Source organism: Cyprinodon tularosa, unplaced genomic scaffold (genome assembly GCF_016077235.1).
Source record: "Cyprinodon tularosa strain WSP-4 unplaced genomic scaffold, ASM1607723v1 ctg264, whole genome shotgun sequence".
Taxonomy (NCBI): Eukaryota; Metazoa; Chordata; class Actinopteri; order Cyprinodontiformes; family Cyprinodontidae; genus Cyprinodon; species Cyprinodon tularosa.
In genome coordinates, this window is record NW_024038968.1 from 772783 (window position 1) to 789192 (window position 16410).

General features: G+C 40.4%; 1 protein-coding gene across 3 annotated transcripts in view; it reads right to left on the reverse strand.

The window, feature by feature from the left end:
• Positions 1 to 5489: 5489 nt before the first annotated feature.
• Positions 5490 to 16410, reverse strand: part of usp48 (ubiquitin specific peptidase 48) — a 41908-nt gene continuing 30987 nt past the window's right edge. For 2 of the 3 annotated variants that reach the window (XM_038289181.1, XM_038289182.1), the window contains exons 21-28: positions 15013 to 15143; positions 14429 to 14535; positions 14227 to 14334; positions 12925 to 13107; positions 12718 to 12843; positions 12590 to 12638; positions 10817 to 10843; positions 5490 to 6166 (exon numbers count right to left, since the gene is read on the reverse strand). In XM_038289181.1, coding sequence (XP_038145109.1) covers positions 6144 to 6166; positions 10817 to 10843; positions 12590 to 12638; positions 12718 to 12843; positions 12925 to 13107; positions 14227 to 14334; positions 14429 to 14535; positions 15013 to 15143 — 754 coding nt within the window. In that variant the 3' untranslated portion in view covers positions 5490 to 6143. Of the gene's footprint in view, positions 6167 to 10816; positions 10844 to 12589; positions 12639 to 12717; positions 12844 to 12924; positions 13108 to 14226; positions 14335 to 14428; positions 14536 to 15012; positions 15144 to 16410 lie in introns of those variants that run through there. The other variant, XR_005281147.1, reaches the window with a different exon arrangement.

Consider the following 16410-nt stretch of genomic DNA (forward strand, 5'->3'; position numbering starts at 1 on the left):
GGCCGGAAGTCCTACGTCATCGTTTCATTACCCCACAATGTACAGCCGTCAAACTAATTCATTCACATTTTATTTTATTTTTTTAAATGATGTAAACTTTTCTCTAAGAAACTTTAACAAACTGCCTTTAATTCACTTGATCAAAACTCCTGTTATATAATATATATTATACAGCTTGCTGATTTCACATCTGTTTGATAAAATAATAATAATAAATTAATTAGCAGTTTCTTGAAAAGTTCAGGATTATGATAGATTTACTTGGAAGAGATATTGCTGTTAGTTCAGATACAGTCAGCATTCTCAAAATGTGTTAAATGGCCTATTCTACCTAAAGTCAAAGAAACACTCCTTAAAGTTATACACAAAATGTATCCTATTATCAAATTAAAGAATAAAAAAAGGTTTGGTTATGAGGTTGTTTCTTTTGTAAAGATAACGGTGAAACCCTTGAGCAACTCGCAACAGATGAAAGATTGCATGTCTTTGAAAATGAATGATGTTCCCCATTTTCACTTAATAATGTCATTTTTACATTTCCCATGTTTCTGACACTATTAATATCATCCTGCTGCTGGGTAAATATTATATCCACTGTGCTAAATGGAGAAATGCTAAACCCTCCTGTCATTGCTTTATTAATGACTTTAAAACCTTTTTTCCATCTCTTAAAAAGGTTTAAAAAAAGACAAATATATTGACATAAATCTCATGCTATGTGTAATAATTTATACTTTTCTCTTGTTAATAATCTTCATTTGTTAATGTGTATTTTTGCCATCCTCAAAAGAACACGGCTGTTTCTAATATACGACAGCATATTAAAAGTAAAAACAAATGTATGGAATTTAAATAATTGAGTTCAAAGTTGCATTTTTACAAGTGAAAACAACCAAATTTACGTGATTGTAAACATACTGTACAAGAATAAATACTCAACTTTATAAGAATAAAACATGCATATTTAAGAGATTAAAAATATGCAAACTTATAAGGAAAAAAGTAGAAAATTTACAAGACCAAAACTTAAATTCATGAGTAAAAACATGCAAATTTCTGAGATTATACATGCTAATTTATTGTATCATTCATTTTTACTTTAAAAACTTCCATGAGGTGGTTTTACTGTCTCATTCCATCGCTTTCTGTAGGATACTTTAACTTTAAAGTGTATTATAATCTGGCATTGTTTCGCTAATGTTTAAAGCGTACAAATTTGCTTCTTTTTTACTCCTAAACCTGCATGTTTCTTTCGTATTAATTTTTCTCTATATTTTTATTTTTTAACTTCCTAAATTTGCTTGTTTATTGCTGTAAAAATCCCACTTTAAACTAAAAATATTTTTTGTCTTTGAATGGCCCTAATACACCATAATAGTAATTATTAATCAAATAAAGATTAACTCCACATTAAACAGGGTCAGAGATTTTTTCTGTTTGTCTTTCACAGAAGAACCATTATGATTTATTGGTTAAAATTTTGGATCAACCCTGTTTCCTTTTTATTGTGTCCCTAAATGTATTGTTAAATAAGTAATTTGATTAAAATCTCTTCTACTCCACTTAAACATAAAACAAATGGCTATTAAACAATTAGCTTTCATAAAAAAAATTAATACTGTTAAATACTGTAGATAACCTCTCACCACAATCATACAGATCCACAGTGACGTGCGGTGAGGTTCATAGCTGGTGAGGCACTGACGTCATCAGAATCAGATTTGCAAATAGATGCATAGATTGACAGCAGTTTACAGGTTATGTTTCACTTCTGCATCCTTACACATACAAACTGTAGCTCACAAAACACACATTTCCTTAAAAAACAAAACAAAATAAATGTTATTACTGTCTTACCTTTACTTATAAATGAATAGAAGTCCTCCTTATCTTCCTTCAGTTTTAAAAGTCTCTCTGTCTCAATGGAGATCACTGCCAGGGAAGAAAGCCTTCCTTGATCCGTCCTGTTCCTGCCTTATGTTTTCAGTCTCTTGAGCACCCCCTGCCATGAGGCAAGAGAACTGCCTGCCTCACCTCGAACTTGTTCTCTGCCGTTTATAATCGCTCATTACACGAAACACGTTACACAAACACAGTTGGTGACAAAAAGCTCTGTACATTATATACATAAGCCAAATTATTAGAAATAAGTTCACATATTACATTTGTTTAAACCATTTTATTGACGCCGTACAGCAACATGCTCTCTCCGCTTTGCAGCCAGCGCAGAGCCAGGGGTTGCGCAATCCAAGGTGAGGCAGAGCTCGCTGCTGCCTCACCGGCATCGCTTCCAAGCATTTGAATGGGAAAATAAGAAAATTCAGCGATTTTGAACAAATAAAAATCGAAATTGGTGAAGCTACATGAAAAATGAATATTTTTTAGTACAAACCACCGGATGAATATAACAATTTAAATTACTTTATGATTATATATTTTCTTTCTTTCCATGATGGCTGGTGAGGCACTGCCTCACCTGCCTCCCCTGACCGCACGTCACTGCAGATCCATCCATCCTCTACTTCTGTCAGGGTCAATATGGGGAAATAGATTAATTTTATATCTAAAGGTTTTAGACCTTTTTTAAAAGATGGAACGGAGCATATTCGAAAATATTTTATGATGATCTGATTGTTCCTTATGTTCCTAACAGAGCACTTCGCTCTCAATCTGCAGGTTTACTAGTGGTTCCTGGAATTTCTAAAAGTAGAATGGGAGGCAGATCTTTTAGTTCTCAGGCTCCTCTCCTGTGGAACCAACTACCAGTTTTAGTCCGTGAGGCAGACACCCTGTCTACTTTTAAGGCTAGGCTTAAAACTTTCCTTTTTGATAAAGCTTCTAGTTAGAGTGGCTCAGGTTATCCTGAGCTATCTCTATAGTTCTGCTGCTATAGGCTTAGACTGCTGGAGGACATAGGGACCCCTTTTTCATCATTCTGCTTCATTCTATCTCTATTCTCCCACTCTGCAGAATCTGTCAGTTCAATCTCTAACGTTCTGCTCTCTCTGCTTTTTCTCATAGTAGCTTCATCTGGTCTGTTCCTGTTTGGCTGTGACTCCATCCTGGAGAGAAATATCAGCTGTGCTGCTGCCATCATAGCAATTTACGTTGCTTATTAAGAAATTACAGCAGCAATGGCCATTATTTAACTTTTAATTTAAGTGATTTTGCCTACTTTGTAGGCAAGTTGTTTTGCCCATAAAACAACTTGTTTATTTCAAAACAAGTTGTTTCAGATAGAGTATAAATTAGAATTAACTCTTTAACTACTCAGTTTTTTAGTGTTTCTACTTACATCCATCCATCCATCCACCTTCTTCGTCTTATTCGGGGTCGGTCGGTTGGGGTAACAGCTTCAGTAGGGAGGCCCAGAGGTCCATCTCTCAAGCCGTTTGATCCAGCTCGTCTGGGGGCATCCCAAGGCCCTCCCAGGCCACCCCAGAAATATCGTCCCTCCAGCGTGCCTGGGTCTCCCCCCTGGGCCTCCTCCCAGTGGGACATGCCTGGAACACCTCACCAGGGAGACGTCCAGGAGGCATCCTAACCAGATGCCTGAGCCACCTCAACTGGCTCCTCTCGATGTGGAGGAGCAGCGGCTCTACTCTGAGTCCTCCCTGGATGACTGAGCTCCTCCCCCTCTCTAAGGGAGAGCCCATATGCACTATGGAGAAAACTCATTTCAGCCGCTTGGATCTGGGATCTCGTTCTTTCGGTCATGACCCAAAGCTCATAACCATAGATGAGGGTAGGAACGTAGTTCGACCGGTAAATCGAGAGCTTTACTTTTTGGCTCAGCTCTCTCTTCACCACAACAGACCGGTACAGCGCACGCTTCACAGCAGACGCCGCACCAATCCGCCTGTCGATCTCCTGCTCCATCTTCCCCTCATTCGTGAACAAAAGCCCAAGATACTTAAACTCCTCCACTAGGGGCAGTACATCCTCCCCAACCTGGAGAAGGCACTCTACCCTTTTCCGCCTCATGACCATGGTCTTGAATTTGGAGGCACTGATCCTCATCCCGGCCGTTTCACACTCGGCTGTGAACCGCTCCAGTGAGAGCTGTAGATCACGCCCTGATGAAGCCAACAGAAACACATCATCTGCAAATAACAGAGATGCAATCCTAAGGCCACCAAAACGGATCCCCTCAACACCTTGGCTGCGCCTAGAAAATCTGTCCATAAAAGTTCTGAACAGAATCGGTGACAAAGGGAAACCTTGGTGGAATCCAAGCCTCACCAGAAACGAGTCCGACTTACTGCCGGCAATGCGAACCAGACTCTGACACCGGTCATACAGAGACCTAACAGCCCCTATTAAAGGGCCTGGTACTCCATACTCCCGGAGGACCCCCAGAGGACCCCCGAGGGCCTTCTTCCAGATCCACAAAACACATGTAGGCTGGTTGGGCAAACTCCCAGGAACCCTCCAGAATCCTGCTGAGGGTGTAGAGCTGATCCAGTGTTCCACGGTCAGAACGAAAACCACACTGCTGCTCCTGAATCCGAGATTCGACTATCCGACGAACAAACATCAATACTATTATAGCGTCACCTTCTTAAAATAATCGCATAAGTCATTTTTCCAGGTTAGGGTTAGCTTGAGCAAAATAAATCAGCCTAAGTCACATCTCTTGACATAGGCAAAAATCATAAATGGGTTTTACCACATGATTAATTCAACTGAGGGTTCTGGCCATTTCACCATAGGTGGCCAGCAGGGGGAGGACATGAGTTATGCAAAAAAGTCAATTTGGCCAAAAAATGACTTAGGCGATTATTTTAAGAAGGTGACGATAGTATAATCATTTAATGGCAGCTGGTATTCTATGGGTAATGGAGTGGCCAGCGCAGTCACCAGATCTGAACCCCATTGAGCTGCTGTGGGAGCAGCTTGACCGTATGGAACGCAAGAAGTGCCCATCCAACCAATCCAACTGGTGGGAGCTGCTTCTAGAAGCGTGGGGGGGAATTTCTCCAGATTACCTCAACAAATTAACAGCTAGAATGCCAAAGGTCTGCAGATGGAGGATTATTTGATGAAAGCAAATTTGATGTAAAAAAAAATCTCATTCCAAATACAAATCATTATTTCTAACCTTGTCAATGTCTTGACTCTAATTTCTATTCATTTCACATGAATGGTGGTGAATAAGTGTGACTTGTTTGGGTGACCCAAAACTTTTGAACTGTAGTGTGTATGTATAGATATATATATATCTACTGGACACGTTTAGCGAAGCGTCTCCTCTCTGGCTGCTGCACTATACTTCGTTTTCCTGTGTGGGGAGGGCTTCTCCTGCCACAGGGCTGGTTTGAAGGTTGTTTCCGCATTTTCCTTGTAAAGAAAAGCCAGGAAATTTATAGGAAGAAGCACTTTAATGGTCCGCAGTATTGAGTAATTGGTTTGGTATCATTCTGAGTTCCAAATAAAAACCAAGCAGATGTTGTAGGAAACAGGAAACATATTCAAGGCTTCCACAGAGCTGAAAGAAGACAGCTGTTGAAAATAGCTTTATTGTTCATAAGAAAACAACTGTGAAAAGAACTGGACATGTAATCATATTTTTACTGTTTAAAGTAAAAAACAAAAAAAAAAATCAGCTTCTACAAAACTTTCAGTTTTTTTCCGACTGATAATGTGTTTGATACTGATTGGATATTGTGACGTCGGGCCGTTAAATGTTTGAACGTCTCAGAGCAGTAATAATCACTCGTGTTCTGATTTATGAATTCTGTAAATAGAACAATAAAGAACAAAAACCTCCAAATAATGGGAAGACGATGTCCGTCCTCACCACCGACCCAAAGAAAAGATCCGTTTCCCAGATGACTGTCAAACTGAACTAAAGTATAACGTTGGAGAACAGCAGGTCCCTTTCTATCGTCTGCCTCAAGTAGGAACACACACTTTTTCATGAACAAACTATGAAGTTCAAAATTTATCAAAAGACCAACTATCCTTAAGCAAAGGAAAACAGATTCTTTACAACATAGCCACATTTTCATTAAAGAAAACCTAGCTAAAACATAGAAAAAAAAACTAACTTAAAGCACTTATTTATATATTGACACTTCACATATTCAAGCATTTTCCTCCAATTTCCATGGAATTTAGTTATGGCTACAGCAGAGCGTTCCTCAGTGTCCAAGAAGGCCTGTACCTACAGAGGGACACAAATAAGAATGAGTCCACCTGAACAGGAAGTCAACATTTCAGGAACATTTCAAAGTGATTTTTATGAAAGATGGTGACTCCTTTCAGAATTTACTGTATTGGCTCCAATACGACTGAGACTACTTTTATTGTCATTTTGTACACAAAGGGCCGGATCTATCAAAGGTTTGCGTGTATAAAAACGTGAGCTATTTCACTGCGCACGCTAAAAAATGTACAAACTGATCTATCAATAGCATGCTAAAAGGATTTGGTCTTTAAAACGTGCTAAATAGCGCCTCTTATCCATTTAGTACTTTTTCTGCAATGAATATGCAATATGGGGCGTTTACACGCAAAAGTGCGTCTTGTGGGAGGAGAACATGTAAATATATTAATTTAGCACTCGCAAAGTGATTTATCAATCCTGAAAGCAATTTTGCTAACGGTATCTGACTCTATATTTAACACGTTTCAAAAGAAGGTGCAAATGGTCTGTATGCGTAATTGCGCACACATTGCAGCGGTTATTGTCGCAAGGAGACATCGAAATGAAGCAAGGAGACGCAGAGAACGCATTTTTTCACTCCGTGTGAATATTTTTGGGATGAACGAGGAAACGATCATCAAAACATATCGTTTATCCAGCATTGCCATTTTGGAGCTGCTGGGGGAACTCCGAAGGGATTTGGAGCCAGCCACAAGGAGGACCCACGCAATACCAGATATCACAAAACTCCTTGCAACATTGGACTTTTTTGCATCTGGGTCATTCCAGCGTACGGTTGCAGCGAGAGCTGGGATCTCCCAATCTGTTTTTCAGAAGTGCTGTCCGACATTCTAAATTTTTTATTTTTGGAGGGGGTGGGGGTGTCACTGTAAGATTTAAATTTCTTAATGCACTAGTTTGTACAAACTACAAACTACTTTGCCGCAAACCACAAAACGCGCAAAACCATCATTTAAATAGTTTTGCACCTGCCTCCAGTTACGCAATCACACTTGTTAAATTGCGAGCGCAAATTACTGCACGCAAAATTGGATCTTGATAAATCCGGCCCAGAGTGTATGCAAAACTAAAGTTTGTTTAGTACAGCTTTCAGCCAGTGAACGAGCAGCTGCTTAAGCCTGGTTTATGCTCAGCGCACCCACCCCAAAATTGTAGGTGACCGCAGACAGGGACGCAGATAGCATTGCTGGAAGGAGAGAAAGGAGGCCTCTGATTGGTCAGTTCTACATCCGCTCTACACTATGAGTATTTCCTGTTTGGCACCTAATGGCAGAAACTCTGGCTGTAGTGCCGTCCACAGCGCCCGGTACACCTCGGACTCTATCCCAGACACCGAGCAGGACGCTAGTTTGTAGCTCTGTGCGACGGTCTGTTGGTTTGCACCCAAAGCCAAAACCTGCAGCGCCACGGCCAGTCTTTGGGGAACACTCATGGGTGAACTGTGTGGCGTCCCGCGATGGATGAGGGGTTGTAGACGGCTAACAAGCTGGTCAAACCGACACACGGACACCCACAATCCTAGCTAGTTCCTGATTGGCCCTCTGGCATTGTGGAGTGGAATAACAGCGCTTAGTACAGCAGTTGTACAGTTTAGTACAGTTGGTCATAAATCAAAAATACCTGTGACAAGCTAAGTGCGGCACACTGCTGCGGGAGGATAACCAGCCCTTTAGGGCGGCAGTCACACCTTGCTGATTTATCCAGCATCAGCCTGACATCCCAGAATCTCCTAAAACGCTGGCATACGTAGAACTTTCTATGGATTATTTTGGGCGTATGCATTGAGTATTCATAATGAGTCCAGAAGTTCTGTCCAACGACAGCCTGACTTAAGCATGACGCACGGCAGCGTTACGAAGCATCAGCTAAAACTGCCCCCCTGCGATGCTCCCAGAGGTGCCCAATCGGCATAAAAAGAGGTCTTTGATTGCAGTATTAACCTAGCTGCTGTTAACTACCCACCAAAAAAAAAAGAATAAAGTAAAAAGAAACAACGTTTTTTGGCGTCTGCAGACTGAGCGTCATGTCTGCTAGGAAGTGTGTTGGTGGTGGGCGTGAACGCAGGGAGGATCCATCACCCACCTTCTGGCTCACCCTATGATGGGGATGAAGTCTGGAGGAGAACTGACGGTTTCCTCCTGTGAACCCCCTTTATACCAAAACGCTGCCAATACGCCATTATACAGTAGCTGGAAGTTAGAAACACCTTCAGATACGCTGATATGCGTTGGAGACAAGTTCTGGATAAGTTACGCAGAGGTTTAGGATAAACTAGACGCCACGACTGATGAGGAACCGACACTGAACGGATGTCAACCATCAGATAACTGACCTGGAACTGACGGCCCAGGGATGGCAGTTCCAGGTAGAAAAAGTACCCATAACTTATCCAATGTATGCCAGCGTTTTTGCCAGAATTTTCGTACGTCAGCTGGTCTAAATCGTCAAGGTGTGACATGAGTAGGGCCCTATAATTTCCGCGATCACGGAATCGCGGACGGAATCGCAGAATTGGCAAATAACGCGGAATCTAGTGTAAACGCGGAATTTCTACATTTGAAATGAAATTCTGTTTTTGTGTGAGAGAAGAACGTACGTCGGGGGGAAATGTACACCGGGGGACGCAAATCTGGGGGACACAACCCCTCCCGCTCCGTCATTTCCGCTCACCCTCCCTCATCAAAACATTGAGAAAATGGCGAAGCGGCTCTCAACAGCTCCGCTTTCGGCGAAAAAGTTGAGAAACACGACGCTAAGCCTCGAGTACAGAGCCGAGCAGTTCCCTCGTGATTTTTATGAGTCAGGTTTTGTCAACATTGCATTGATTGGAAGCGCAAAAATACACGCACTGACCAAAATCCATGTGAGGAACAAGGAGAAGTAGAGAGGTCCTATTTTATTTTTTTACTTGAAAGCTAAGGAGCACTTTTATTTATAACCATTGGTTCATAACCATTAATATTTTTTTAGTACTTAGAGTGCAGCGTTATGTTGCATCATGCAGTAAAAGTACTGAGTAAATCTGTTTATTTACCTCAATAAATTTAAGGTCATTCCTGTTTTATTTGTGTACATTTTAATCATTAACATTAAAAGCACATTCTTTTTACGACTGAAATAACAGTAAAGGGTAAAAAAACTGAAATCTCAAAAATTAAAACAGAAAAAAACGGAATTTGGGAAAAAATAAAACGGAAATTGAGAAAAAATAAAACGGATTTTATAGGGCCCTACATGAGCTTCAGCAGTGAAATTAAGATTTCCATTACATAAAGTGCAGCAGAATATAAGGTGGAGTTTTTTTTTTGTTAAAAACAATATGAAAAGGTGGGGCCGTCTTATAATTGGGCTCTAAATATTATACAGGCTGACAGTTGTCTGGGGTCAACAGCAGATGGCGCCTGTTTTTTTGTAGTGACCTCACTGTGGCTGGGGTCAACTTTCAATCACAAGAGAGAAGAAATGACAAGGATGCTACAACAGGAGAGTCACTGCCCAGAACGCAGCGAATCAAAAGTAAGATAAGTGTGCAGATATTTGAAGCTGAGTTATGAAACCAATTTTAAACAATTGAATATCTTTACAGTCAGAAATTAGGGATGGAACGGTTTATGAAAACCCTCCGAACCGTTCGGTTCGACTGTCTCGGTTCGGTTCGCGTGTGTTGCGTTCGGTTCATGCGCTGCTCCTTTTTCTCATAGGCGAAGCGTTTACACTCCAGAGCAGCAGATGGCGGTACTGCGACCAAAGCCAACCACCAGTAGTAAACAAGAAGAAGAAGAAGCGAAGCAGCGTAGCCGGGTGTAGCAGAAAAAAATCAGTTGTTGTGGAGAATTGTGTGGGTATGGCGAGTGGGAAAGAACAGGAGTTGGAAGACGCGCCAGCAGCACTTTATAGGTCTGCTGTATGGGACCACTTTGCATTTAGAGTGACCTACGATGACGGCGGAAAGAAAGCTGTGGATAAAAGTGCAACAGTGTGCAAGCATTGTGCAACACGTTTTGTTTATGCTAACAGGGTTTCCGTGGATAATTAAAAATAATTACAATCCATAATTTTATTGTTTTATTTTTTATTAATTTAATAAATTTTTATGGGATTTCGGTGTAACAATCAACATATACCGAACCAAACCGAAAACCGTGACCACGAAACGGTGAATCGAACCTAACCGTGGATTTTGTGAACTGTTCCACCCCTATCAGAAATGGTTCGTTCAAAAAGACTGTATGAAAAATGCAAACGGCAAAGGAAAAGCTGATCATGGTCTACAAAGCGGAGGAGTCGAGATGGCGGGGGGAAAGTCGGAGTGAGGCAGAGGACGTCTGTGAGGAAAAGCTTAATGCAGGTTTTTCCGTGAGAAAAATTCAGATTGCATTTGAGTGTTGCAGGATTTCAATTAAATGTGTCATTACTATGTTTTATTCTTTTACTTTTTAATTGCACAAATCTTTCAATGCAATATAATCTTAAATCATTTCTTAGCATTTCAATATACAAATTGTTTCTTAAACAAAATAAATTAAGAGTTTCCTGTCATTTTTTTTCTACAACCTCCTCTTTCCAGGAAAGAGGAACCTAGAATCATTGTCGTTCTATATTAATTCAATACGTTAAAACATCAAACAAACAAAAAAAACAGCTTACCTTTAAACCCCTCCTCAGGCATTCTCACTGTGAACAAATGAAACGATTGGATGAGAAAACAGCAAACATGTTTGTTTACACATTCTGTGTTTTAGCGCCGGCCATGATATCCATTATAAAGAAAACACAGCAGGAATGAGTCGAAGGGTTGTCCATCTCTGTTTGTCGCCGCTGTCACTACCCAACAGTGGGCCACTGTGACAACAAATCCCATGATGCTTTGCCAGGAGAGCTCTCCTGTTAACATTATGGTCTATAATGCGTAAACTAAAGAAAGAAACAACTAAAATGCAGATAAATATGGTTTAATCAGATTAACTTCTCTGAGCATGTCCCATGATGACGTCAGAGATGCTATTTAACGGAGAAAACTTGTAAAGCATCAAATTGTCTCAAAAAAGACATAAAACATTTTTAAAGTTGTGTATTTACATTCTTTAGAGATTTAAGGAAAGAAATAAGTACTTAGAGAACCAGGATTACATTATTTATGGTGACCTGGATGAATATCTGCTTGAACATGAGCAGATGGTACGCATGGTGCTTACGGTACGGATCATTTAGTGATTAGGGCGGACATTACGACGCAGCTATGGGGACGGCTACAGGATAACAAGGCAACATCTTCAGTTGAGAAAATGTATTTAACAGAAGAGTTAAGAGGAAGAAAAGAAGACATGAATGTCTTCTGTTAAATACATGTCAAGTCTATGAGGCAGACACCCTGTCTACTTTTAAGGCTAGGCTTAAAACTTTCCTTTTTGATAAAGCTTCTAGTTAGAGTGGCTCAGGTTATCCTGAGCTATCTCTATAGTTCTGCTGCTATAGGCTTAGACTGCTGGAGGACATAGGGACCCCTTTTTCATCATTCTGCTTCATTCTATCTCTATTCTCCCACTCTGCAGAATCTGTTAGTTCAATCTCTAACGTTCTGCTCTCTCTGCTTTTTCTCCCATCTCATCTGACATGGGAGCTGGCTCGGAGCTCGTCTGCCTGGCTGTGTGTTTCCTGGACGGGGCCGCCTGTGGAGCTGGTTGACAGTTGTATCTATGCTTCTTTTTCTATGTCTGCTTCTGTCTCCTTGAACCCCAGTGGGCCTCAGCAGATGGCCGCTCACACTGAGCCTGGTTCTGCTGGAGGTTTCTTCCTGTTCAAAGGGAGTTTTTCCTCTCCACTGTCGCTACAAGCATGCTTAGTGTGAGGGATTGCTGAAGAGTCAATGAGTCGATGCAATCAGCTGGTTTTCCTTAGATAGAAAACTTTGAATCAATCTGATTTGAGATGACATGTGTTGTGAATTGGCGCTATAGAAATACACTGAACTGAATGTGGCTCTGCAGCGCGTCATTATGAACAACCATCATGTTAGTGATCACCGTGTTGGTGAAAGAGTGCAACACGCCAAGGAGCATTTTTTCAGGCCGCCTTCATTGTCATAAGTCATTTTTAATGTTTGTTTTTTTTTTTACTACTGCATCATGGGTACTCTAGCACAGACAGACATTTTAATACCAACTGAGGCCTTAGTTTTATATTGAATGAATTTTTAATACTTTTGAAGGATCTGCAGGAACCCTGTTCTCCTCCTTATGTGATTCCTGTAATGCGTGTCGGAACAGTTATACAAAATTAATTATTTTGCTAATGCTGCTGTGAGCGACGTGTACTTCACCCGTCTGTTTGTTCTCATTTAAAATCAAAGACAAAGTTAAGTCTGTTTTGATTCTGTCAATTCTGTGACCTTCCCCCACTATGATAAACAGCAGCACTTACCCTGATAGGCGTCATCCATTGCAGCGTAGTCTGTAACTGGTTCATCAGCCTTAAAGAAAAAAGAAAACCTGATGAATAAACAACAACCTGCAGATGTTCCAGGCATGCAGTCACGAAGCAAAGCTAACCTTCAAACAGATGATGCATTCTGGGATAACGCCCAGGCTGCCTAATGTGGCCGAATCATCTGTCAGACCTTTTCCGTCTATCGAGAGGTTCTGGTCGAAAGGAGCCACGGAGAAAGCGTGCATGATCTATGGTGACATGAACGGCAGAGTTAAAAATGGAGAAGAGACAATCATCCAGCAAGAGGTTCAGTAAGGAGAAGCCCTCACTTGGATCTTCAGCTCTTTTAGTGTCTGATTTGCAGAAACGATGAGTGCTTTCTCTCCTCTGAGTTTCCTGTGGCGAGTGCTCCTTCTGATTCCTCCTGGTTTGATCGCGTTGATCACAGAGGGAGCAGCGACTGAAGCTGCACTGCTGTCATTCATCTTCATACGCTTTGCACCATCCTGTGACTAACGAAGAGGTGGAGATAATAAAGTCAGCATGTTAGTTGGCCTGTTAGAAATCATCACCCAATAGAGAATGATTAGGTTCATTAGCCTGTTACTGCGGCAGCGCCTCTGTTTTACTGTGACTTTAAGCCCGGCTGGCCCCGTACAGCGCTTAGCTAACACCCGCTCATGTTTTTCTATTTACAGAAATGGCCAAAAACAAAGTCACATGGAGTTTCATCCACACACCTTTCAAATGGGGCTTTAAAATTGCTTTAAAAACATGTTTTTTTTCCCACAAATACTTTTTGTTTTATAGCTGGGTAAACAAAGAAAATGAGATTTAAAATTGCACCTGAAATGTGTGACTGCGTCCCGACTTTTCGTCCCGCCCCCTAATGGCCGCCATCGTTGGAAACTAGAGGCTCGGACCTTTCTGAGGAGGGGTCGGAGGTCATTGTGTGACCATTTCAGGTGATGTAATCGGCATGCGTTACATAAGCTTGATCTGTTATTTTCTATTTCTATTATTTTCTATTTAGTTTGGTTATTATTGTGTGTTTAATGGTAAATTTCAATGAAACAACGGCTAAATCTGAGCAGCAAAGGCTTTGCTTTATGCAGAAGGTCTCCAATAATGGAAATCAGTGTATCAGTATATGACCAGATTCCCTTTTATGAGTGGAAAAATGCATTTCTGCACAGCGCTAAAATCCCATTTCCTCATAGCTCACTGCCCACTAAAACCTTTTATGGAACAAACATGTTTCAACTAATTCAGTCCAAATTTGTTTGACTTATTGTCAAGATGCGGATCTATAAAGTCATCCAGAGTTTCTAATGTGCTTTCATGGTGTTTTGCAGTGTTTATTTTTCATATTTTCTTTTTTAAATCACCTATAAATCAGACATGGTGACATTTAAAATAGCGGTTCCACCTGAAAAATATTCCTCAATGCCTTTCTGGCATACAAAATACAAATAGACTTTTAAATTCTATTATACAAACAATTAATAGGTAGGGAGCTGTACTTGCTTTAATTCACATACATCATTTCAGGTGGAAGTTGCTCCTAAGACCCTCTGGGAGCTTAAGGGTTAATTAACAGTAATGATGAAGTAAAACTGCAGCAATGTTACCTGACTGAAGTCTGGATCTTTCTCTCCATCCATCTTTGGAAGCTCCTCCCTCTCCTCTTCTGCTTCAGAGCTGCAGGCATTCAGCTCCGGGGCGCTGTCTTTTCCCGCCTACGCAGAGGAGATAGAGAAAAAACATCTTACAGAGATCTTTGTTTCCTTTGAAAACAAAGAGATGAAGTTTTATACTTTCTGTGCTTCGTACCATTTTGTCTTCGATGACTTTGCGGATGTAGACGGTTGCCTGGGTGTACTCTCTAAGGTCCCTCTGCTGCTGAAACAGGAAGCTCTCTCTGCACTCCCAGCACAGCTCTAATGATGAACACAGTTCAAGAAAATGTCATATGTCTTAAGAAAGATTAAACTGACATGTTCTGGTTCAGATTCTCAGTCATCCAGGTCACAGTCATTCCAAAAATGTTAAAATCAATCCACTGGACTTTGTTTCCAAGTTTAAAGACGTTTCTCTTCCCATCCAGGAAGATTTTTCTATTCAAAATGTTTGAATTCAATTCATTTTGAATTCAATTCAATTTAACTTCTCTCATGTTTGTTTTTAATAAATGTAAAGATAAAAGTTATTTGAAATTGGCCATATGTGTAGCATAGACAATTTTGCCAGTTGAGGACAGAATATAAGTGCATTACTTTGAAATTATGTCACAATTCATTTAAAATGACACCTGTTATTTACTTTATTAAAATGAGTTAGATCATCACTGCATTTCCTTAAAAAGAAAAACAAATCCAGCTGTAACAGAGAAAAGCTGTTTTTAGTGTAAAACGTACCAGGCTCGGTGGTGTACTGCGCCGTAGAGCCGTCTGCGGCGTTCTGACTCACACAGTGGATCGCTATGGGCTTGTCAACGATGAAGAGTCTGCTGATCACGTCCCATTCGTAAGGCCACAACAGAGCTATACTGTGCAGAACAGACAGCACCACTTCAGACCATTTCTAGGTGGAACTTTTAGGTTTATATTATTTATGTTTCCCAAACAGATGTGTTAAGTTTTCTGACAGACAGGGAACCTTCCAGTTCCTGACTGATTAGCAAACCGTTCGCCTGCATTAGCGCAGACTAACTTACAGAAAAACCTTCCTGTCATTTGTTTCTGTGTAAGCTCTGTACATCAGAGGAGAGCTCGTTACTGATTGGCTGAACCTAAACTATACTAGGGGTTAGGGATGCACGATATTGGGATTTTGGCCGATATCCGATATGTCGATATTTTAAACCTCATGTAGCCGATAACCGATATCGATACCGATGTTAAAGCTGGACAAAAATAAGTAGTCATTGAAAATAGCAGTTTTGTTATCCATTTCTGACACTTTGAAAAATAATATACTCAAATATATTTTCATATGCTGATATCAAATTGATTTTTAAAAACGCGGTATCGATCTATTTTACTTTCAAAATCTGGTGAAATTTCATCGTTCTGTTACAAACTCTCGTGATATTTTGCAAATTCTTGTGAGATTTTGTTAGTAAAATAGATCGATACCGCGTCAATATATCAAGATATAAAATTATGGCAACATTTCGTGAATTTTCGGGGGATTTCGTAGCATAACGATGACATATAGCAATATTTCATTAGTAAAAGAGATTGATATGGTGTTTTTAAATGGCAATATATCAGCATATGAAGATATTGGGATATTTTAATGGATCAATATTTTTTCCCTCGTCTTTAGAAGTTTTTAAGTTTGTAAAAAAGAAGTTTTTGAGGAAGAAGAAGAAGTAGTATTTTTTTTATTTTTTTTTTAGACTTTAGAAAGGTGGGGTGGCCGATGTCCGATATTCAGTTTTAAGGCTGATACCGATAGGGGGCTGATTATATCCTGCATCCCTACTAGGGGTGAGTATTGGCATGGGTGTTGCCATACTTGGGTCACGATACGATTTTATCACTTTATTGCAATATCACCATATGCTGCAATATTTTTTCCTGCCATCAGAATTAAATTTATAGTTAAGAAGTCAACCTCTGGGGCAGAGTGGTTAGGTCTTAGTCCTCAACACGGCCGACCCGGGTTCGAATCCAACCTATGGTGATTTGCCGCATGTCTCTCATTCACCCTTTCCTGTCAGCCTACTGTCAAAAAAACGACCCACTAGTGCTGTAAAAACTAAATAAATAAACAAACAAAAAGCAACCTCTGTATATGTCCATCAGAAA